General features: G+C 37.7%; 1 protein-coding gene across 1 annotated transcript; it reads right to left on the reverse strand.

Annotated features, from left to right (window-relative positions):
- Positions 1–198: 198 nt before the first annotated feature.
- Positions 199–25164, reverse strand: LOC122060859 (exocyst complex component SEC5A-like). Its single transcript, XM_042623955.1, has 21 exons — positions 24567–25164; positions 22289–22440; positions 19097–19188; positions 17143–17337; positions 16823–16950; positions 16562–16720; positions 15821–15925; positions 15135–15209; positions 14841–14978; positions 14536–14724; positions 12660–12803; positions 11340–11466; positions 11047–11257; positions 7547–7665; positions 7211–7445; positions 6148–6241; positions 3904–3981; positions 3744–3800; positions 1648–1797; positions 827–1042; positions 199–618 (listed from the first exon to the last, which is right to left on the reverse strand). Exons 1-21 carry the CDS (start codon positions 24990–24992, stop codon positions 403–405), a joined length of 3306 nt encoding a protein of 1101 aa, XP_042479889.1. The 5' UTR covers positions 24993–25164; the 3' UTR covers positions 199–402.

Below are 25164 nucleotides of genomic sequence, written 5' to 3' on the forward strand. Positions count from 1 at the left end.
TATTCCTTCAAAAACTGCTTGGATCCATTTGGAAAACATTGATGCTGGAACCTTTCCTATTACACAGCAACCTTTTAAAGGGCGAGGGATCTTCAGAGGTGAGGCTGATCTATGATGTACTAGTGTTCCCACTAAAGACATACCACATTCTTTTGATCATTCTGCTAAACAATAGTCAGAAAATGAGGGAGCCAGCCATCAAATAAAGAAGAGCTGATATATTGAAAGACAACATCGTCGAATAAGGCTCTTCTAAGCATCAGCAACACAAGCACACTGGGTACAACCAGGGCACCGAAAGAATGACCACATGGAAAATTTTCAAATAAATAAATAAATAATATTATTACAACATAAATTACATTTGGCATAATGAGGAAAAGAAGACTAGAGAGTTGACCATCATCTACGTCGATGCCGGGAGTAACCTGGGGATTCAACAGTCTGTGATCTGAAACTTTTTGGTGAATTGACTGATCCCCTGAAGGAAGCATAAGCAGCTTTTGCTGGTTCTGGGACCGAGTCCAATGGAATTGACTCCGCAAAACATGCTGTGTTGATGCGAGTCCTCTCAAGCTCTGCTTGAAGTAGCTCAGAGCTATACTGCTGGGCGAGAGCCTGTGGCAAACATGAAACACATTATCATACCGCACACCCATCCCAATTCAATGGTCTATATGGTTCGATTTATAACAAAGATTGGAATAATAAAGAGAACTCGGTAGGATGACAGAGTCTGAGGTCATCTGCCCACTTGCATATCCACTTAGTGTTGATGTCTCCAGAATCCCAAAAAAAAAATAGTACAAAGGGTGAAGTTTCTTACTATTAGATCATCTGGTGACAAGGTCATTCCTTGCTGTCTATCATCCACAAGTGCATCTTCACTCCCGCGAGTTGGCCGCCGATGATGCCCTGGATTCTCAGAAGACTCTGTCACACACTCAGAGGCCTTTTCCAACAAAACTCCTTGTAGAGATTTAAGAGACTCACTTGCTTCGGGCGTAAAATATGGATTCAATATGGTTTCAAAATATTCCAGCTGCAGACATTAAAAAATTAGTAATTCTCAGCATCCCAATCATTATTTACTGAAAAATTGAGGACAATAGGGAGCAATTCTCTGAAGTATCCGGCCTTGACTCTAGCTTTCAAGAATTTTTCGCAAGGTAAATTCATTGGAGATTTCAAAGTTCATGTTTACACAGATTATATTAACTATTAACATCAAAATAATGTCAATCTCATTATATAATTTAATACACATTTTTTTTAGGGAAATCAATTGTTTAGGTGATTCTCAATATTCTTAGGTCAAACCAAAAACAGACTTGCCACCCAGTTGTCATTTTCATAATTAGAAGCAATATTGCAGTAAGTCACGAAATTTTCAAAAATGTTGGAAACACCTCTGTTTCCATTCCCTTCTTTTGTTTTCTGTGGTCGCATTCCGGTGTTTTTCTCATTAGCAAGTGGAAATGCATATCAAGCATAACATGAAAGTATATTCATCTGTAGCAACGGTTAAAAAATATGGATGCATTAGAAACAGATCATATTCTGAATGATCAGAAGTCTTCCTTTCCTGTTCTTTTAATATTTTGTGTGGAAAATGGACCTCATGTTCATGTTGAAAAATTCATTCACCTCAAGCATGAGCTGACAGAAACCATTTGCATCCAACGACTTGAGATCTTTGGCTTTGTTTTCATGGAAAAGGCTGAGGAAAGTATCAATCAGGCCCTCCACAAGAATACCCAGTGTCTTATCCAACAGGGGCTTAGCACCAGCAAAAACCTGCAACAAAGAGATTTTTCCACTGTCAGGACCAAATGCTGAAAAATAGCTTGACCCTGACATATTTGTGTGCCTAAGGCAATGAAGCATTGGGAAATTAAAATAATAAGGTTCTATAGCTGATTGGTACAGGACAGTCCTCCAAGGTGTCAGTTGCCAAAATAGGGATCTTGTGACATTATCCAGAAAAGAAGAGCAAAAATACATCACTCCAAGTGTAATATAATTCAGAGTTTTTATCACCATTGTCATGATTAAATATTAATTATCAGAGTTGCAGGGGATGGGCTTAAGCTATGGGTGTTTGCTTGGAACATGGTTTTATCAACAGGCCCATTAGTTGGTCCTTAAGTCACAAGTCAATTTGGGATTTGCTGAATTAGATTAGGAATTGTTAGAGGCCATGCCACTTCATGCAATAAAAGCTTGGACTGTGAGTGTGAAGATACAGGATCAAGTCTGAAGATGGTCACATTGTGAAAAAACAGAGCCCAAAGTTAGGACCAACCACAGTGGACCCTGTGGACACGATTTGCACAAGTTATATGGACCTCTAATTAGATAGGAAATGTTTTTTTGTCTAAATGGGTTTTCTAGTGGCTTAATGACACAACAAATAAAAGGAAAGATAGCAGAATACAAACACAAATGCACACACACACAGAAAGAGAAGCAGAACAGCAAGAGAAATCAAAAGAATATTGATATATTAGCATGAATTAAAAAAGGAAACAAAATTTCTGCAAAAATATTTGTAAAATAGGTTTGAGTAAACTATAAAGTTTATATCAAGAATATCAAATAGGATTATAAAATTGTGAATTGTAATTATGCCTCTCAGGTCTCAACCAAAAATAACTATTCACTTATTAAGTACAGCATACCCTCTAAAATATATCAAAAATACTAAACCAGTTATCAAATGAAGGAACCAGCTAGCTAGCCAGTAAGGTCCTCAACTTCTTGTAGCCAAGAACTGGGATCAATCCCACCCTTCACCCTCCCCTCTCTTGGACAACCACCCCCACCCCCGCCCAAAAAAAAAAATCCCTCAAAATAATAGCTACTGATTAGTGTTTCAAGTATCAACCAGGAATTGGACTTTCCCCCTTTATGCAGACCTTTCAAGAACTGTAAAACCAGGTCTTTTTTTACCAGAATTTCTATGCTTGAATCCTCCAAATCCCCCTCCCCATAACTAAAACGACTTTGGTGGAGTGGTTCTCATTTGGATTGGTTACTCTTTGCTTGGTCTAAAATTGAAACACATGTCCTGCTACGGTACTTTTGGGCAATTTTAGTTTTTTTTTTTTTCCTGAAATCCTTTCAATCTTCTATGTTACTACTCTTTTTAAGAGGGCCTTCAGTTGAGAATTATTACCTGAAATTCGGTTCGAATCTAAGGCCTACATATAATAGTCTACAATTTTCTATTGATTTCTGATCTTGATGGTTGCGTTATTACAACCATCAGGGTTGCAGGTTCGAAACATGGAAACAACCTCCACGAAGCGGGGGTAGGCTGTGTATATTTGCCCCTCCCAGACAGACCCTGCAATAGTGGGAGCCTCGTGCATTGGGATGCTCTTTTTTATATGTTCAGTAGGGAATGGGATTAGGTGCTTTTATCTATTCGGATAATTAGGTGCACGAGTGCATCTATATGCAAGCTAGACTGGGCTTCTCAGACCCGTGAAAGCATTATGTACCAACCTAAGTTTCACTGCATGCAGATATGTCCTCTATAAACACAAAAAGATATTCGGCCTTTAGTTATGGCCTGCTTCCTTAGATGAAAACTTCCAGACATAAGAAGCAGCTTAAAAAAATTATGGTAACGGTTTCATTTCCTAATACTCATACAGATAAAGAATATAAATGCTTGTGTACATAAAGATGTAAGTGAACTGCTGGATGGGATTCCAAAAAACGTATGCCCAAAGTACCTCTGCATGCACAGCTACTAGAGTGTGAAGTAACTCCACAGCTGCATCTCGCACACCCTGCAAATGTAGAGCAACTCGTGAGCATTTTATAGATTGAACCTATATGAAAGAAAAGGAAAGAAAAAAGATCCAACTAATGCAAATTCTGCTAAATCTTTACTTTGACAGCAGGTGCCGCTCCCCATTGAACTCCAGCATCCAATAAATAATTTATTGCAGCTGTCCTAATCAAATTTGCCTGGTAACAGAGCACAACAAAACTGACATAAAACCACAAAAACAAATAAATAAATAAATAACCCATGTAAAATACACATATGAAGGATTTAAAATTTGAGAATCTGATTTGTTAGAAGGTTGTTTAGCATAAAAATACAAAGTTTATAAAAGATAAATTGGAAGATGAATGTTTCATTCAAGATGTTTCACAACTTGAGCCATGAGTCCAACCTCCAATGAAATCCACACCACGCAGGGGGGGGGGGGAGGGAACTTGAATTAGGAAAGTTCAAATCATTATGCTAATGGACGAATGCAACAGCTTTTTTGACAAGATTTATAATCAGGGGAGTTGTGGTTTTTGAGCAGATATGGTGCAATCCGGGGTTCCAAAAACCCGGCTCAGATCACTTTTGGGCCCACCCAATTAACACAATCCAAGTACTTAAGGAGTGGCAGTTTGGTAATTAACCAAAATTTTAAAGGGCCACTTTGGAAGTTATATGTGGGTTAGGAAACAAGGGAATTCTTATTTAAAGAACAGGGATAGAACTGGAATGGAAGTAATGCAAGGATACGTGTAGGAATAAGGACAAAAGGGAGGGGTATTATTGACAGTGTTGGGATAAGGCTGAGTTTGTTATTGATGTTGTTTGTACCCAAGTGTCAAACCTGTTGGGCGTTTCACATTCATCTCTTCTATTATTCCCTCTTCAAGTAGAAAAAAGGTCCACATAGACCAAATTAATCACCCCATGATTTATTTAAAAAGAAAAGAAAAAAAAATAAAAAGAGCATCCAATGCACAATTTGGGAGGGGCAAATGTACGCAGCCTTGCCCCATGACTTTTAACATCTTCCTTTCTCATGGGGTTTAAAAGGTTTACAGACCATGATAATCGTCCCACTGATACATTGTAGATCAAAATCATACATCAAATATCTTCTTTGTCTGGACATCCCTGCTCTTCTTGTATCCTGCCATACTACAGACTTTCACTCAACAGAACATAACTTCCATTCCTTTCAAAAATAAAACTAAAATCTCCAATTTGTACACACTTCATAGAATCTAGTAACATATGCAATCTCCATGTCATTTTCATCTGATAACTGCCTGTACAATTCATCTTTGGTGACTGACGGAAGTAGTACAATTCCCCTCTCCACTAATGGAGTTGCAAGTCTGACTCCACTGCTTACAAGCAAATGAACTTTGCTTTCCAATTCCAACAACAGTTCGAAAACTAGGGTTTTGATCTCAATTCGGCCTAACCGAAATACTCCGAAATGGGTGAAATTTTGCCGAAACAATGCATTTTTGTCTACAATGTAGATTTCGACTGAAATGACTAAAATCTCGCCGAAACAGTGCATTTTGTCGACAATGCAGACATGACCGAAATGATCAAAACTTACCGAATTGACAGAAATTTCGCCGAAACTTTGCTTATTCCTTAATTCGCTTGTTACTCTGTCTCGGCCTCATCGAAATCACCAAAATTTTGGCAAGTTTTTGAACTATGATTCCAACTCAACTGTAAACCCAACCCCCTATTCAAGTAATTTAGAGCAACAATTAACCACGGGAATATGGGATTCTGCTAATCCACAGCATTTCACCGAACATGCCATGCATCTTAGTTATGACACTCATTGATGCAAGGTAGAACTAATATGATTCACTCCCTGATGAAGTGATAAGGTCCCTGTTGTCAAAACAATAATTTTATCAAAAATTGAGGTTGAACTAATACCTATACCAACATACACAGAATAAACAGAGGGCTTAACAGAATAGAAAGAAGGCTTAAAACTCTAAGACCAGACCAAGCAAAGATCATATAGGGTAAACGTGGGAAGATTGAGCCTGGCATCAGTCGTACACTCTAGATAAGAATCTCCATTTTAGTTTTAAGTCAGCCAAACACTGATACTAAGAGAAATTGCTGCTGCTTTAGCATCTACAACTATTACACGTAAGTAGATGAGACTAACAAGTTGCCTGAATACTGGACTTGATTTGCATCCATTAATAAGGTAAAGCTACTCAATGCCTCTGCTGTCAGTTGAAATTTCAAATCCTTGATTGCTCACCAATAAGCATTAAGGTTCTTAAATGAATCCCACATTGGTAAGTTAAAAAATGTCAATGAACATTCTAAAGGCATTTCAAAGATTATACCTTTGCAAAAGTATACTGTGCCAGGACTTTCTCTTCAAGTGCAGAGAAAGACATTGCCAAATCATGTACATCACTGTCCCCCACATCTTTATCCCTGCAGCATTGGATACCAAGTATAGCATAATCAGCATAATCTGACAGAAGGAAAGTCATTAAACCTCCGAGTTGAAGTAATTAGAATGGGAAGCATCTAACCAGTGAGATAAGAGTATGAATTAAGTGTGAAAACTGTTATAGGTACCGAAACTATTTTTAATTGTTGAGGCCCTAGAATTCCAAATGCCTTCATTCTGCTTGAGATAAAATTTTATTTTCTGCTTCACCAATGCTTCACTATTGTTTGTTTCTGATGGACAACAAATATCCCAGAAGGACTAGTGAGCTCTGGTGCAGGACTGAAGGCTGAATTTAAAACAATGAGGGAAAAACCGGAAACTGGATGGACTGAATTATGAAAAGAAGAAAAAAAGAATAAATGATAAACACTCAAACAATGATATGATCTTGGAAAGAAAAAAAAGATGGAACATGAAACAAAAACATGATGCTAAACTAACCTTGGAGGTTTCTCGGAAGGCTATAAAAGTAGTGTTTGAATAAAGCAGACACAGAAAAATAACAAAATAAAAAAACATTCTAAGATATCCTAGAAATCTGTTAGCCAATTCATCCTTTCAGATGCAAATATATGATCAACAAGGCTAATAATAGTCTTATTGCTTTTCTTTGCCTTCGGCTGGTACTTTTAGGAAGGACCAGGGCCCAGAAGGAAGGATAGAGCTGGATTCGGGTTCACTAGTTTTTGGTGGGGGTTTGGGACTCACTGGAAGGTTTTCTAGCTCTTGTTGGGGTGGAAGAGGAGGGAGTTCTTTCTTTTGAGGGCTCCCTCTCAGTATTGTGTTCTTCGTTATTCTCTTCTCCATTGTTCTGCTTTATTTTCCCTCTTTATAAAACGTTTGTTCTTCTACCCAGAAAAAGAAGAGGGGCTGGGGTTGGGGACAAGGTTATAGTTGACATCCAGCATCTTTTTTATTTAAAAAGGAAGGACAAAAGAATCAATTACCTAGGCTGCAGCCATATATATTTGTACTTCTTGTACAACTCATGTGAAAGCTCATCTTTGCAGTATCCAATATTGCTTAATACTATCAACAGCTTTTGATGAGGATCAGAAATAACATTGCCAGGGTGAAGACCACGAGCTTTTGCTTGAGGTTGTAAAAATCCATTTTCTACATTTGAAGTATCTCTATTCAATTTATTCTGAGACACTTCAACTCCAATATGCTCCAGATGAGCTGACAGATGTGAATATGACAATATTCATATTTTAGTAATTGAAAAAACACATAATCCAGGTAAAAAAAAAAAATTTATCATAGTTACTCATCCATTGTACCTGAAAAATCCACAAAACAGTTCAGAAATGCAAGCCTCACAGATTCTTGAATTTCTTGAAGTTGCAGAAAAATGTTATCTGACTTCTTTGTAGCCTCGTTCCATAGACTCTGAATCATCCTGGAATGCAAGAAGAAGAAGACCAATGAAATGATGGGGAAATGTAACTTAAAAAATAGTAGAGTAGTCCTTCAACTGCATAAAAATCCAGAATGATCCAAAAATTCTATACTCAAGGGGAAACGGATAAATCAAGGGGATGTAAACGTTATGTTTACAAACATAATGAATACAGAATGGATATGTAATGATGTAGTAACCAATGAAAGAACTAAAAAGAGAATAAATCAACTCATAGAGCCAATAAGAAACTACAATATTAAACACAGTATTTTACTGCATCAGCACTCAGTACTTGCATCATTAACCCCCCACCCAAAAATATATATATATATATATACCACTGACATGTCCGGGTTAAATGATTGGACGGCTTGATATGCGCCTACACAACCAGTTCATTTTGGTTATTTAAGTGAAAAAATTGTCCTGAAACTTTTATGAAGTCATACAGGCAACAAGTCAACAAGGTCAGGGTCAAACTGTCCTTTATAGTTGAAAAAGGAGCTGGACTTGAAGCAGTGGCCAATTTCAAAAGCCAGCCCATGGCCAACCACATGAAGGCTGAAAGAGACAGAAAGATTCCGTTAATCACTAAACTGTTTACTTGTATTGGCTTTGATTTGTTCCTAATATTTTGAATCACATTACTGTATATTTCCAAGTACACTGAAAGAAAATCTGGAAGAACAAAATAAATGCCTTCCACAACTTCATACGATGCAAATGAGAATTTATGCTACAAAAAAAAAAAAAAAAAAAAGGACACTCTCCGTCAAGTGTCGAAAGTAATGACATGTCCAAAGTATGCATAATATAAAATATAAAATACTAAACCCCCACAAGGGGAGGGAGACCACTTCACTAAACTCTGAAGTTGATTAGAAAGAGGATTTCCATATATAATATGCTGTACAACTACACATCAAAGGCTCTCGGTTATAATATGTTGTACAAATACACCAAAGGAAGGCTCTCAGTTATAATCTGTTGAACAAATAAACACCAAATTCCAACCTATGTATCCAAATCTGTTAATAAAAAAGAATCAGGTTCCATCCATTCATCCTCTCAATCTCACCAAATCGCACTCGACTTAACAGAGCTCATACCATTTTTTTCATTGTCTCTCCTAGAAAGGTTGAAAGAGAGTAATTTGGTAGGCTACTTAATTTTTTTATTTTTTTTTGGTTGCAATTATACCATATATTAAAAGAAAGATTTTAATATATAACAGCTTGATTTAATAGGGGTAATTGTTGCAAGGAAATCAAACTTCCATTCCAAGCACACAATTACCATGTCTGCAAGGTTAGATAAATAAGGATCGAAAAAAAATTATTAATTGACCAGTGATGGGAAATGGCTTGGGGACCCAGGGTCAGCCATCTAAAGGACCCCCACGTAAATTCGGACTCTGTGGAATCAAAAGATCCTGAAAATAAGGCGATGAAATAGGGGCGCTACTATGTGGTGCAAGTGCATTTTTTGGGAGCCTATGGGGGGGGGGTCGTCCTAGCATTGCTAAACTCAACTCAACTAAGCCATTTCCGATGTACATGGGACATCTACATGGATTCTTTTTCAAAGTTCAACTCTACCTCAGGTCAAGTTGGTTCAAGACTAGCTGTTCATATCTTTTCTGACAGTAATTTTGAAGTCTCCTTCGTCTATCCCTGGGTCTTTTAATCCCTTTAATGTGTATCAACTCACTCCTTACTTCTGCACTAAATGCCCCGATAGATAAGCTGAGGGAGCATCATTTACTGATCAATAAAATATGCATTAAAAAAGTGCAAAACACATAAAGGAGAGCAAGGAAAAGGAACCACCAAAACAAAGGACCCTACAATCCCAGGATAACACATACATTTATCCCCCCACCACCCCTCTTCTTGAAGTATGAAAAATAACCAAGATACAAGACCACCACCCTTGTTGCATGGAGGCAGTCATGACACCAAGACCTCTAATAGGAAACTCCCTGCTTCTAAACAAGTCCAAAAGACCAACTCACAATAATTGGGGTTCCTGCATCTTTTCCCACTTGACACAATAGAAAAGTAATTCTGAATTAGCAAGAGTATTTAGACCATGTTCCACAACCTCCATATTTTTTTTTCTTTTTTAATAGAGCAGCCAATCATTGGACAAACACAAATTTATTTTCCTTCAAAAGGCTTAGCTCAATGAAAAGACAATAAATGCAGTGCTGATTCACTTCATGACAACTCATCAACCTCACATCAGTCTACCTGCATGCCACATTCCATTGAGCACCTGAAACCAATTCATATCCCGACTCTGAATACCAGGCTTTCTCATCTGGCCATTAACAAGTGCATTGGTGCCACACATATCCCTGATTTCTGAGCAATCAAATCTGAGCACAGTACCATTAACCACTTCCCTATTATCAAAACCATTAGATTTTTTCCCTTGTATGAGTGATCGCCCATAATCTCCGAATTTCAAATCCTCTCCTGTCCAAGGAATTATCCTAAAGTTCAAAATTGACCTTAAAAAAAAAAATGGTAGAAGATTGGACTGTCAAATGATACTTCAGACCAATCTCATTCATCAAGCCAATCTTATACAAGGATTGTAGGCCAGAGGATTTAACTGGATGCCACTCACTATCAGGAGTATACAAATGGAGCTTCCTTGTGACTGCCACCACCAATGGGACCCCTAATCAGTCAGACTTTGGTCTCTGTTCATCTCATCAACATGATGACAGACCAGAACTAATGGTATTCTTGCAAGATGTTCAATGGGAATTCCTCCAGAGAAGACCTCCAACCATAAAACACATGTGTTTAAGAATCATCAGATACTAACCCCAAACCAAGCCAAGAAAGGAACATGATCAGCCCTCCAAGCAAGAAATTTGCATCCACAGTTATAAATCCCCAACAACAGCACCTTATGAATTTCAGCATTGTTTTGCACCAGTATGGAGCAGCACCCCCAACCACCAAACTATTTGTACTCAGACCTTTAGGTCTTCTGATGACTCCTGAAAGAGGGTCCAGTTGCAACCAACCTTTATTTATATACAAGAGTCAGATCCAATTCATCACTACTCAGAACAAGCTCAGACTAGGATGGAACAAACTTCCGAATGACACAATGGAAAAATGCCTCCCTTTATGAAACAACTTACCAATGCATCTCATTTGGAAGGTTGTAAACCTAGAGATCATGCCCAGTTCAATGCCTGCATGGTCCTAAGAAGGAAATATCAATGCCTGAAGCTTTTCACAGTAAAGTCCAACACAGGAAACTGTAATTGCTAACCAGAAAATCCCCATCCCAAGAATTCCAATGACTGAGGATTCAATATATAATTTGGAAGAACAATATGCATAGAAGACTTACGAACTGATCTGATCCATTGCTGAGCCCATCATTGTGCGGAAAGCTAGAGGCAAGAAAGATATTGTGTATGGGGATTTGTTTCTTTCAAGGATAGACACGGGGATCCATGATTCATCTTTTGCTATTTCTTCAGTTGTTGCCCGCATCCACGAGCAGAGCCTGAGAATATAGATCTTCGTGATCTCCGCATGAAGTGTTCGTAAACTTGTAACTGCCATTATCAAAGAATAATGCATTCAGAATTGAAAATCTGAGAAGACATCAGACAGAAAATATGAAGTGTTATTAAGTACCAACACTAGGAGGAGCTGACTCTTTTCCTTCAATAGCTTGACATGCCTTGGATATTTCCTTTATGGCATCACTCATGTATGGACGTAGAATATTCGATTCTTCAAGGTCACGGAAAGTGCTATGGACCTGCAATAGCAGCATCAGCAGTGTATTTATTTCAGTTCATCAGCAAAGTTCATTCATTAAATTCACTTTAGGAAAATAAATAAATTTACTTTAAACAGAACCCATCTATCCAACCTAGTAACTGAATAAAAGATAACAGTGACAGAATAACAAAAAAAATAGATGCATAAAATAATGCTGATGGAGTGTAACATGAACACTGGCCTAGATTCTAAACAGTTGGTAAATGGCCAACCAAAACCTCAGGAAGTAAGCAAGCTCTGATTGCGTTGATAAATGCACAACCCAGGCATCAACTAGATTGGGATTAGCCAACCCAAAAGTAATTTGCAGGTAATTCAAAAAAACTTTCTTCTACCCCTAGTTGTACAGCATCAAGACTCTCAAATGAGCAGAAAACCACCAACATTTCTGTACCAGAAGATTAGTATCATACCCATGGGGAGAAAGATCATTAAACTATTTAAAGTACTGACTGCCTTAAGCTGCAAGGAATCATATACAAAAATGCTAAGAATCCACATACATTTCTCAAACTATTATGGGACTAGGACACAGAAATGGCCAAGGTTATCCATCCAAAAAGACGACACCAAGTTTTACTGTAATATTGTCTTTTTCAGCAGTTTGATGCTACCAAAAGACAATGAAACTTCTAATACTCACCACAATTCACACAATAAGATTGACGGCATCCAACCCAAAAGCCCGAGCGGGCTTCAGGGTGGAGAGGCCCTTCTCAAGGTCATAACCCAGTTGATGTACACTACCCGACTGACGGACTAAAAGCCTTCACATTCCTGGCCATGGAGCACACTCATTGCATAAAAAATCTCTTCCATTTTAACCTATTCATAATCACTCAACCTGTTCAGCTGTTCCAGGTTTATTCTACCATTGCCTTGAGAAATGATAAACTACTAACCGATGCACCTAAATATGTCTACAACAGATTACACTATAAGATGGATTTGAAATCAAACAAAGAAGAATCCATATTATATTAACACATCTCTTGTAGAGGCTAAACAAAATAGCTTTGGTATAGGTGGTTACCAAGCCAACAAGTCAACAACCACCAAGTAACTCAATGATAACCACGTAGAAGTTAGTACCCAAAGGGAATCACACACTAATTAAATGGTCAAGCCATCATTCCCAGAAATATAATTGACAGAAGAGTGTGTAAGTACCTTGACTTCATAGGCCGATATTGTACTCTGTATCATTCCAGCAACTTCATCAAGAGAATGACTTGAGTACTTCACATCACTGACTTTATCATCAACCTTGTTGGTGGAAGCTTTGACATTCAATTCAGCAGAGGCTTGGGATGACTGTAGCAAAGGATCATATGGATTTCAGAATAGAATTCATCAACATAAATAAAATGTTAAGATTTCAAAATAGCAAACCTAGTTCAACAAAAGGGTAAGATTCTAGAATGAAGCTCATTTACTTCTTAATAAATGGAAACAAGATCTTGACCAATCCAACCAAACAAAAAACAAAAGGAAAAATAACCAACTCTTAGTTCTTTTGTGAGAAAAAAGGATTAAAAAAAAAAAAAGTTACAATAATAGAGCAAAAAAGAGTGTCCATTGCACGAGGCTCCCACTATTGAGTGTCTGAGAGGGGAAAATGTACGTATTCTTACCCCTGCTTCACAAAAGAGGTTGTTTCCAAATTTAGAACGTGCAACCAAGGTTTACTCACTGAAATTACACAATAGAGCAACGAAACATAATGTTATTATGTAGACATGTTCCTTTAAAGCTTAAAGGAAAGTTCTGTTCAACAGTTAGACAGGCTATGATGCACAGGGCAGACTGTTGGGCAATTAAGAAGTGTCATATAGATAAGCTATGTGTGGCAAAGATGAGGATGCCAAGAAGGATATGCGGAAAAACTATGAAGGATGAAGTAAGGTAATGACCGTACTGATCTGGGAGTTGCCCCGAGTCATGACAAACTCCAAGAAAGCCATTTAAGGTGGTATGGTCATGTTCAACGAAAGCCTGAGGATTTACCATTAAGGAGGAGTGATCTCATTCAGATTGAAGAAGCTAAAAGAGATAGGGGCGGGCCTAAGATAACCATAGGAGAAGTAGTGAGGAAAGACATGTAAAGTTTAAGTCTTGTCCCTAGTATGATCTCGAATAGATCTGATTGAAGGGCAATATCATTGTTGCCGATCCCACATAGGTGAGACTTCACTGTTTCTTTTGATGCGTCCCCCCACATTTCTACCTTATTTTTCTACTTGGCTTGGTTATGATCCATGTAGCCGACCATTAGTTGGGATAAGACTGAGTTGTTGTATTTCTGCTATATCTCTTGATAGCCATACAACAGCATGCAACAAACAGGGGCAACAGTCATATTTAATTTAGCCAACCAAACCTTTGAGGCCAAAGGTTATTCTTTATATTTGTGTTAGAAAAACCCATAAGCCCACAAGAACAAACCAGGCCTGATGGTATGCAGGCAAATATAACCCAGGGCTAGGAAAAGAGGCTTGTTTCACAAACACAACGTTGCTTAGTTCAATAACCATAAACAAACAATGTAGAAGGCCAGTTACCAGATCCTCAACAGGCTCCTTGACCCTTCATAACATCTGTTAAAATAAGGAGCTCAAAAATCATCCTCTGTTGAGTCATCCCATTTGCAGGTAAAGAAACATACAAGGTATATGCAGCTATAGTACCATTTATGTCAATTTAGGGAGGAAAGTGCATGATCCCGTATATCTACCGACTGTTAGATTATTCAGACTGTCTATGGTAAGTCCTAGAAAGATATGTGCTTAGTCTACAACAGTGTTAAAATGTTTTGGTATTAACATTGCATCTCCAAGCTGCACTATGAGAACAAGTCACAAAGTGTTGATAACAATTTTGCACATAAAATAAAATCATCCATGTACCCATGCATTCAATTGAGCATCCTGTAAACAACTCAATGACCATATAGAAGTATATAACTGACAGAGTACCCAAAACAGCACACAGATACAGTAATTTCAAGGATGTTGAAGGGCTCCAACAAAAAAGATAGTCAAGATACCTTCGCAAACTTCCCACTGAACACAGAAAGTGCTATTTTCCAGAAGGCAGGTATATGATGGATAAGCACAGCAGTTAACCTGCGTATATACCTTCCTCTTAGGGCATCCACTTCTTCACTATTAAGGTCCACCACTTCTGAATCTACAGGCACATGGGCCTCCCCAAGGAGGGAGAGGTCGACATCCGACTGATGACAATAGAAGATAAAAGGAATTATATGCATTTTGTAGTAACTTTCATGCAAGTTTCTAAATCCTTTGATTTTGTTTTATAAAATAAGATCTATCTGGATGAAACACATACAGAATTGTTTGAATCTTGCTGGATTTGCCTCCACCTTGCATCAGAGAGTGCTCTCTCATGCATCTCATTATGCAAAGCTTCCATCCTGGCTTCATGATCTAAGGTGCATCTTTCTAGCAACCCTCGAATCCTGCGATTCTGCCGAAGAACAAACCAAATGCAATAAGAATTTGATGGCACTGATAATAATGTCAATTATGGAAGAAGCAATATGAGAATTGATGATTCTTAAAGAGCATTTCACAAGGATTATATAGTTATGACTCTTGCTACACTGTGAAGAGCATATCTAACCTGAATATTTAGATAATGCCATACAGGGTCCGACTCAGGTTCCAGTTCCAACAACAGTCTCACAGTGTTTTCAAGCTGGGAGAAGCACAGAGCGTAAGTTAGTTGTGTGGGAAGACAAAGAATGACTAGCAGCCTCTAGTATATCCAGAAGATGTCCACAGCCATAAGCAGTATAAAAGTAGAGGATGAACTACAAAGAGATAAGAAAGACTAAATCATGCAGAACTATGCTTTCCCATAAAGATGACCAATTGGAGGAAATCCAATGCATAATTATAATATTAAATGCCTCAATGATAGTAAAAATGCAATTTGTCCGGACCTTCTCCTGTTCCCATTTCATATTTCATCAACAAAATATACCCGTGGGCACCAAAAAGGTCCAATACCCATGATAGAAATGGTGACTATAAATAAATCACATCATCGCCTATACTAGGAAAGCTATCTCCTACTGTTCACTTCTTTTTTCATTTTTTTTTTTTTTGGAGGGGTGGTGGGAGCTACTGTTTACAATGTCTTGTGTTCTAGCACAGAAGATCAAACTTAGTCATTCATGTTCCATGTGGATTGTTTATTCAACTCAATTTCAGAACCACTAAAGACTGGTGATAAATATGGACTTAGTGAAGAGTGAACATACATAGACTGGTGATAAATATGGATTTAGTGAAGAGTGAACATACATCTGCTAGGTCAATTTGTGGATCTTCCATAGATTTGTAAAGCATGCCTTTGAACTCATTCATCACTTTTTCCACCTCCTCAAGGACTCGTTTTAGTATTCCCACCTGAAAGTAAATCATAATTACTGTGAATAGATCGAACAGTGAGAGAGATGCAAATATTAGAGATGGAGGGTTATTCTTTCAAGCAACTGCATAAACGAAAATTAAGAAAGGCCTACAATAGAAATCCACAACAAAATAAGTCTTTCATATCAAGTTTTTAGATCAAACTTCAAAGAAAATTGGCTCTCAAAACAGAAAGTATTTTCCTAACAACTATCAACTTCAAATATACGTTTATGTAAAATTCCAGCTGCTTTTCATTCATCAACATTGTGTCGTTTTCGGATTAATTTTTGAAGGAGAAAATCCGGGGTCGGGGATTGGGGTGATCAGACATCCAAGACCCAAAATAACTAGGCATAATATTAGTAATGATCAGCCCATCTTGAAACTGAAGTCAAACCATAGAAAAACTGACTTTTTCACTGCCTTCCTTAATCAGTCTCTCATTTCTCTGTCTGTGAGGTGAGTGCAGGGTTTCTTGGGTCAGACTCTGAAGGGGGTGATCTTATGGTTTGCTCTGGTAATGTCATGGTGGATGGCCTTCAAGGCATATTCTAAGTTTCTGTCTCCTTCCCCCTTTCTTCGGACCATTCCAATAAATAGTAAAATAAGAAAAAAGCAATTCATACGTACATGGGAAGGCAGAACAATTGACTTTGCTTTCCGGTATTCCCTGACTGCCAAGTCATATTCTCCCTTGCTGATGCTCCCACGAATAGCACTTGGCAAATTGAAAAGAGTTCGGAACCTCTGCAGCATTCCTTGAACAGACCTGATCTTCTCAGCTTGAACCTGCATTTGTTTAAGTAAGAAGGAAACGAAGTGAGGCTTATCTACCCAAATGGTGCCAAACAGGTTCATACTTGTAAACTAAGACGATGGGATTTCTCAAACCTGTCTCTCAAATAAAGGCTCAAAAGCACGATTTGCCAGTGAATTGACACCTTGTATACAATTAAACAAATGAGCAGTTCCTGCTCCTTCAGGATCTTCTTCTATTCGCTTCAATTTTGATTCAATATCTGCCCAAGAATTAAGACTTTCACAACAAAGGGAAACTAAAGGCATTCAATTGACTGAAACAAAATGCAAAACAAGGAGACTGAAGTGGCAGCACTCAAATGGAAAAAAGAACAAACCAGAGGAAACTCAGCCTGATTGGTACAAAAGAGATTGACGTCAAAAATTCCAAGTGAGAAGCAGTAGCATCATACCATCAATTGTGGTCTTGCAAGAGACGAAACAGTCAAAATTTTCTTTAACTAATTGTTTCCTTTGCTGAGTTCGTCCTATAAGATCACTTTTTAGCGCAAGAGCACCAGCCTCTAAGTCTGATCCACTTGTATCTTGATGCACCCGGGATAGAAATAGCTTTGCGTCAAACTTCTCAGAGAAATACATAAATTTTTCTGCCAGGAATGACGGAAAACCATTACAGCCTTGAAATATGGTACTCAGAAATAAAGATAATCAAGGTGCCTCCAAACATAACTAATAGAATACAGTAACAGCCTACGTAGCAGACACATGTCAAGATGTTATGAACCAATACGCGGAATTTCTAGAAGAAATATTCTTAAGAATAGCAACCTAGCAACATCACTAGTTATGAACCAATACCTGTGATAAGAAGAGAGTGCAGATCAACTAAGAAATAAAGTATCCATTAGAAAACCAGAGAGATATGATTCATTAACCATTAAGTATTCTACTTGACCTATTCTCTGTTGGAAAATTACACATCCATTCTCTCTCAACAAATTCATACCAGTGACAACTTATTTACCTAAACTATAAAAAATTTCCCAAGGATCAATGACACGATTCAACCTCCAAGCAAGATATGATAAATTTGCAACCCAACTAAAAGCATTTACCTAATGTTTCTACGTGAAAATCAATCTCATTAAAATAGGAACCCATTTCCAAAAACTCTATGGGACTTTGCACAGAGATACTCCAATCATTTGTCTATTCACCACCTAATTTTGAATCAAAAGGTGAACAAAATGTAGTGCATAATTGCATAAGCAGTACACAATTCTGTACAATTGTTCATATCTTCAACAATTTTCAAAATTAATTCCATATGTTGGAGTTGTTCTAAAATAGCTTTAGGAGACATCCTTGAATTCCTTTCTCTCCATTGCTCATTTCATTTTAATTAGGGATCATTTTCTGTAACTTCTTTCCTTACCACTAATTGTGGGTTTCTTTTCTTTTTTTCTTGTTTTTTTTTTTTTTTGGGGGGGGGGGTGTGGTTGGGGGTTTGAGACCATGATGGAAAAACCCGTTCACTTATAATGGCTTTGACAGAAGCAACTAGCAAGTTGAATTTCCAAACAAATAAAGCCAAATATCTTTCACCACTGAACAGTATACAAGTAGGCATCTGGCTTTTTCCACTTCTTTTGCACACAGATCTTTTCACGTTATAGACACAAACACCTTTTTCCATCTCATAGGGGCTTTGGCAGAAAGAAATAAATGTACTTTCAGATATAAGTGCCGAAATATTGGTAAGTTACACTCGTGGAATACTTTCTGATTATTGGACTTGCAAATTTAAGGAGTGAAACTGTTGGCCAAGCAGATTTACGAAATCATTTGCAGTACTTACTTCCACAATCTTAAGTTTCTGTGTGTGTGTGTGTGTGTCCTTTTTTTTTTTTTTTTTTTTTAAGAGCAACAAAAGAAAGTGAATTTAGAAGCATCAACAAAAAGAGAGAGGCTCAAACACTACAAATGAAGCTCCTAACACCTTCACCCTCCAAGAAAATGTTCAACCTAGCTATAGTCAGGAACATCACATCATCAGGTCATTAGTTAAGTCTTAAGTCCAAATTCCAAACCAGCACCAGACTCCCCCCCCCAAAAGACCAAAAACTGAGATAGATATGAAGGAAAAAAATAGAAGAGGAAGGAAGAATCACAACTACAGTCTCCCTCCCTCTTACATGCAAAGTGATGAACAATTATTGATCACAACCCATAAGCATCTGTACTCATGAGAAGAAAATAAAATTGAAGTGACAGAGAATGGGAGAAAGAGCCTGTCAGAATATTTTCCTAGAAAAAATCCCAAAAAAGAACAATAGATAAGTACACAATAAAAAAACAGGTTGCTTTTATGAATCAAATTAAATCAAATCCAATTAAAAACAGTACCACGAGTGCTATTATCGAAATCCTTATCAAGCTTTGCCGGGGAATTTTCTGAAGCCTCAGTAATCAACCTCAATGACTTGTTATCTATTACCCTGTCAATAACAAGAAAAATCAATTGGGCATTGAAGAAAACAAATGTAAAGCTATGCCATTTAAGTCTTTAGAGGGGCAAATCTCTTTGCAGAACTGATGGCGTATGAGTACAACCACTTCCAAAGTTCCAGTAACTCAGATTATAGGTTCTCTGAGATGAGATACTTGCCCTCATATTGCATAAAAGAAGGAAACCCAAAAAATGTCAGCTCACATAACAAGGAGTCGTATCCAGCTAACCAAGATGGTTTGATGTTGCAGAATCACTATATTAATGAACTAAAATGAGAAAAGATTAATTAAAACAACAAAATATCCAGAGAATCATGACAAACATTAAAGATAAAACAAGTAATTTTCCTTTACTACTTGCACAACTTGTCAACAGTTTTGCACCTTGTGTTTTTAATTCTCCACTTTTCCCCTCCCTTTGCATTGGGGGGAGGTGTCTGTAGGAGTGAGTAAGAAGGGAGTTGCTCAGTAACAGAACCCCCGTACAAAACCAAAGTAGGCTAAGGTGAGCATCCTTTTCTTCTTCTTCTTCTTCTTTTGGTGGAAGGGGGGAGATGCTAAGTTAAGCATTCTTAGAAATACACAAAGAGCAACTCCACTCATACAGATCGTATGGAGAAGATTTGGAGGATATTCTTGAAAATCTAGAGAAGAATTGGAGGATATTATAGAAGATCTAGAGGAGATTTCAGTGGGGAATATTGTGTTAAAGATATTCCAGCTACTATGGGTATTGTGGGTTTCACTTTGTGACTTCTTTCCTTTTTGTAGGGTAGGATAGATATGCAATGATCCAGCCATAGTTTCTATTTTGTAATGTTGTACATAGTTTTGTTTTAAAGGAAGACTTAAGTTGTAAGGGATCCTCCTACCATACTAGAGATTTCCTATTTTGTTGGTTTCTGAAAAGTTATAAATAAAGGAGAAATGGCTCAGACCCTCAAATGATTAGGGAAAAAAAAAAGTGAGTTTTGGCTTCAGCCTTGCTAGTGCAGTGGTGATTTTGTCCTTTTGGACTGGTGATGCAGTTTCAGCCCTTTTGGTGGCGATTCAAAGAGTTTGATTGGCAGTCCTTTCTTGTTTCTTCTTACATATGTAAGAAAATAAAAAAGGGAGAGGTGAAGAATTTTCCATTATCAACTTCTGTTTGTCCCATATTGTGACTAGATGCGATTGATCTCCCAATGGTTTCCCTGGTTCAGGATCAATTATGCATCATTAACCCTCCCGAGAACCATCAAAAACAGCACTGTCTTCGCTGTTCGCAAGACACCACCTATCAGTCATCCATGACCAACCATCAGATATCCCTACAGATCCTTTGAAGAAGCTCATTGAAATACCCCAGAAAACTAGAAAAATGCAAAATGGACCATAATATCAATCCTATATTCCTGAAAGGATGATTCCACCGCGATCAGATGACGCCTAAGTTTCAAAAGGAAAAAATTCAAATCATGTAAATTGGAAAAAAAAACAAAAAGCAGCTCTAAATCTCCCTTCCAAGTGAACAAGAAGGTGACTTTACACACCATTTCTTTCGGAAGTGACATCCATTTGAATGCAGTATGTGTTAGTTTAACATGCACAGCCATTTAGTTAAATGCCTGAACATTATGAGGATTGAAATGCATATATTGCTGAAAATGAGAAGCACTGTTCTAAAGTAAATAAACGGTTCTCGTCAGAGTCTACCATATATGCTCACATCATCCACACCACCAGAAATAACACTCATGGTACACAGTTTCACAAAATTTCGCCAAATTTTGCAAAACGTGTTGGTTTTGCAGGCTGTCGAAATGAAACAGTCTGTGATGCTCAAAAATTTCAATGTTTTGACCAACATTTCAGCGTTCGCCAGCATTCTATTTTATACAAAGAAATAAAACCTCCTAAATTGATTCCACTAATGACTCTTAAGCCTTAACATTCCTAAACTAACTTAAAAGGACTCTACTAAATTAAACTAACACTAACTTAAAAGCACTCTACTAAATTAAACTAACTCGACTACTTAATATCACATGGGCCACAAAACCTTACTCATATCCTTAATCCTATGTACCCCCTTAAATCTCATGTTTTGGGCTTATTAAAGAGTTTCAAAAATAACAGGCACAAGGCTCATAGAACCCCAAACATGGGCCAAAATAAAGTATTCCAATGCCCGATTGGCTCAATTAGACCCCTTAACTGCATCAATTACACCCTTTGACCTCCTCCACTTTCCTTTAAACCCCTTTCTGTCCAGAACATAATCTAGAAAATCCCAAAGAACATAGTCATTCACTTTCTCCATATTAAAATTTTCTATTAGGACCTAAATTATAGTTTAATTTAGTTATTACAAAAGAAAAATATTCCTACATCAGTTCATATTGAAAAGTAAAAGAAATCTGAATTTCAAAAATATAAGCAAGCACAATGTTGCAGCAAGTCACAAGCACCAATTTGTACACTGGCTTCTTAAGAAGCATTCAACATTTAAAAGGTAGATCCCTAATTTGAAATTAGAACTTCATAGGTTCAAAATCCAAAATATGTCAAAATTAATAATTAATTAACAATTCAGTAAACAGGAAAATAGATGTTGAGTTGTATTATTGTAGACAGACACCATTTTCGGCCACTTGTTGGTAACATATGGCAAACCTTGTCACAACTCACATGAAGTGCAAGACCTAAGCATCCAGGGATTTGAGCTGCAAACGCTGCAAGTCGAGAGTTGAGACATCCCACACATCTCACATGCCATTTACAAAACTTACTCAATTTGTCATCAAGAACCTTTTGAATTATTTCAGCTAATGTCAAGAAAATCACCTCCAAATAATAAATAGTAATCATAAAAATTTCTCACCCTCAGCATGCACGAAACTAACTGCTCTCCAAATACTAATCAATGAATTTATAACAGAAATTCAGAAACAAATTGTTTTAAGGCTTTCACAAAGAACAAGCTAGTTAGAAGGGGTATCAGTCAAAAGTTTGATCTAGTTAAATTGTTCGATTGGTTTTTCGGCGTATCAGATATCATATTAAGGAGCATGCAGAATAAGACTGAAATTAGTGAGAGAAGTTTACCCCAGGCCTAGTGGATCTACGCATTCCATCCCTCTAGGGAAGGAATGTAAATTGTTAAGCCCCTTTCGACCCAATACTGAAACCTTCCGGTCCAAGTTTTGAGCTACAGGTACTGTCCTTGTTTCCCGCATTTCACGAACCCTACGAGCAAGCTGTCAAAAAAGACAAGTGAATCAACAATCAATTTTTAAATAGTACCAACAATGGGAAAAGGGAGGTGGCGAGTTATGATTGAGTAGATCTAAATTTTAAGTGGTTGAGAAATTACTCTCTCTCTCTCTCTCTCTCTCTCTCTCTCTCACTTATATAAACACATCTTCTATTGTGTATCCCCGATTCATGCAGCCTCAGTGACTGTCAATTCTAGTATTGAGAAAAAAGGCTATACCGATACATTCTAAATCAGATTATTTGATTCTCATAAATATTCACATATTCTTCCTACAGTAACTGGGTTCATTAAGTAAGATCAAGGAACATAAAGAGCTGCGAGGCACGCACCAATGTCACATGATTTACCTTATCCAGGAATAACAACTCTTTTATTTCCATTCTAAATCAGGGGAAATTTTTTTTTAAAAAGAAAAGAGTGAAGACTCAAGGCCTAACAACGGCACCGATACAGTAACCCACCAATGAAACACAATCTCAACTACAGCAACCAAGAGACAACAAACTCCTTTATAATTATTGGCATCGACGATGCTGAACTCAGAAAGATTACATACACACACTAATCCAACTCAACCTCATATTAGAATCCTCCCCCCGCCCAATTGATAATCAGAACCAATGTCAAGAGAGAGAGAGAGAGAGAGAGAGATAGAGAGATAAAAACAAGCAGGTCAATGCCAAGGTCTGATCAGACTGATTTCCCAATGCAACCAAAATGGCGAAGAGGTAAAGAAGATACTTCGTAAATAAAGAACAAACAAAATCTACTACATGTTAATGCCAAAATGTAAGCATCCTTTTCCTCCACCTTTGTCTCCCTTTATTTCATCATTGGTGCAATTATCGCACCTAACATTAGCTATTTTATAATTGTAAACAGCAGCAGAAAACAGTTATGATACGAAACTATCCAAAAATGTACATTTTAGAAGGAAACATTTCAGTATGCTCAACATCTGAATAATGATTCCCTATGCAACTAGTAAGATTAAGATAAGAATAGCAGAAGTCGAAGAAGAAATAACTCTTTTGGGTTCTGGTAATCACTGATTAATAACTGAAAAGACAAAGCCTTCCACTGTAAGTAACTCAAGACCAATATAGTCACATTCAGGTACTAGCATTTGTAGTTTTTGTTGTTTTTTTCATTTGTCCACTCTTTTTTTTTTTCTTTTTCTTTTGTTGTCATTGTGCCTACTGTTTTCTCTTTAACGAATAGCCTCTACTTTCTGGTTGGCCATTTGCCTTTTTTTTTTACATCTAAGACTTTCTCTCCTTTGGGTTTGGCACTTTGGCTGGAGCTGGCTCTTCTAATATGACTAGCAGCTGTTTTGAATACTAGTACCTCAGGTGTTTTAACCCTTATAATACAAGCTCGTTAATAGGGGTTGTCTGTAAACTAATTGGGTTAACTGTATACATGGTACATAAATTCAGCAGTGAGAGCAAGGTTATTTTTATTATAAGAATTTATTTTGGTAGTTCATTCTCTCTTCTAACTTTATCTCTCCGCCTTGTATACTTTGTAACACGGAGTTGTTTCTCTTCTGTTGCTGGTGGGTTTCGTTTTTTCCAACCCCATTTTTTCTTTTTCTTCCTTCATCTGCTCACTAGTGGTGCTGGTGTAATGTTGCAGGTATCTGTCTCAACTAGGGCATCAGTTATAAAATTCTCAACATCATTTGTATGTCTCGTATCTGATGTATCCTTAACGTGTCCTTTAAGACACAACCCTATGATACTGCATTCTAGTATCAGAACATGGAGATATCAACCATTTCTCATTGGTCATTGCCACCAGCTCCCAGATAAACATTAAATTCAAACAGCATTGTGATCATGGTTACAAGATAATGGCAATGCTACAAATATTTTTCTTTTGTGGATCGGACCACCTAAATTGTAAAATGAACTCTCTAGTCCGAGAATTTTGAAATTGAGAACGGTAAAGGTCAAAGTGTGACAATATGCCTCACCTGCAATTCATGTGCAGCAATTGTCTGCCTCCCGTATTAAATCACACAATTAGTAATAAAGTTTCTTGCTTATGTAACGTCTTCAGACCCTTTCGACTGAAAAATCTGAAATTAACATCAACACATACCTCAGCCTCGTCGACTTGCTTCCAGGAATATGGTTCGTCACCGTCCCAGGCCCGATCACCACCATCATCTCTCCCTCTTCCAGCAGCAGCAGCAGCACGACTCTTGGAAGCAGAACCACGATCCTTGGAATAATCCTCGTCTCCTGATGAGATACTAAGCATCTCAACCTCCGAATCATCATCTTCATCGACACCTCGACGAGATTTCTGCACCTGAGCAGGATTGGAGCTAGGGTTTTTGGACGCAGCCCCCTTACTCTGATCCTTTACAAAATGAGGAGGCGGAGGTGGCTGAATAAGATTAACAACTGGCCTCGAAGCCTTGGAAGCTTGTGGTTTGTGGTAATTGAGGTCTCTCTCCGCTTGCTCTTTCAAAGCGATCTGCAGAAGCTCATCTTCGTCAATATCGTCGCCGTCGCTTGACATTTTGATTAGATTTCTCTCTCACTCTATTTCCCTGCTTTAGATCTGATGAACATAAAATTATACAAATCGTCTCTCTCAATCTAATGCTTTTTCCATAGAGATGGAGAGGAAAGGGGTCTCGTCTGCGGAGGTAAAAGAGGTAAGGTGGCGGTGAAGTAATGATGGCGAGCAG

This window comes from Macadamia integrifolia, chromosome 2, assembly GCF_013358625.1.
Source record: "Macadamia integrifolia cultivar HAES 741 chromosome 2, SCU_Mint_v3, whole genome shotgun sequence".
Taxonomy (NCBI): domain Eukaryota; kingdom Viridiplantae; phylum Streptophyta; class Magnoliopsida; order Proteales; family Proteaceae; genus Macadamia; species Macadamia integrifolia.

Bases quoted from the DNA above. Each gene is read 5' to 3' on its own strand.
- LOC122060859 (XM_042623955.1), bottom strand. From the start codon at position 24,992: ATGTCAAGCGACGGCGACGATATTGACGAAGATGAGCTTCTGCAGATC. The intron at 19,189-22,288 runs GTAAACTTCTCT...TGTTATTGACAG, and splicing joins GTAGATCCACTAGGCCTGGG to GGTAATAGATAACAAGTCAT. The intron at 1,798-3,743 runs GTACTTTGGGCA...TCTTTGTTGCAG, and splicing joins TAGTAGCTGTGCATGCAGAG to GTTTTTGCTGGTGCTAAGCC.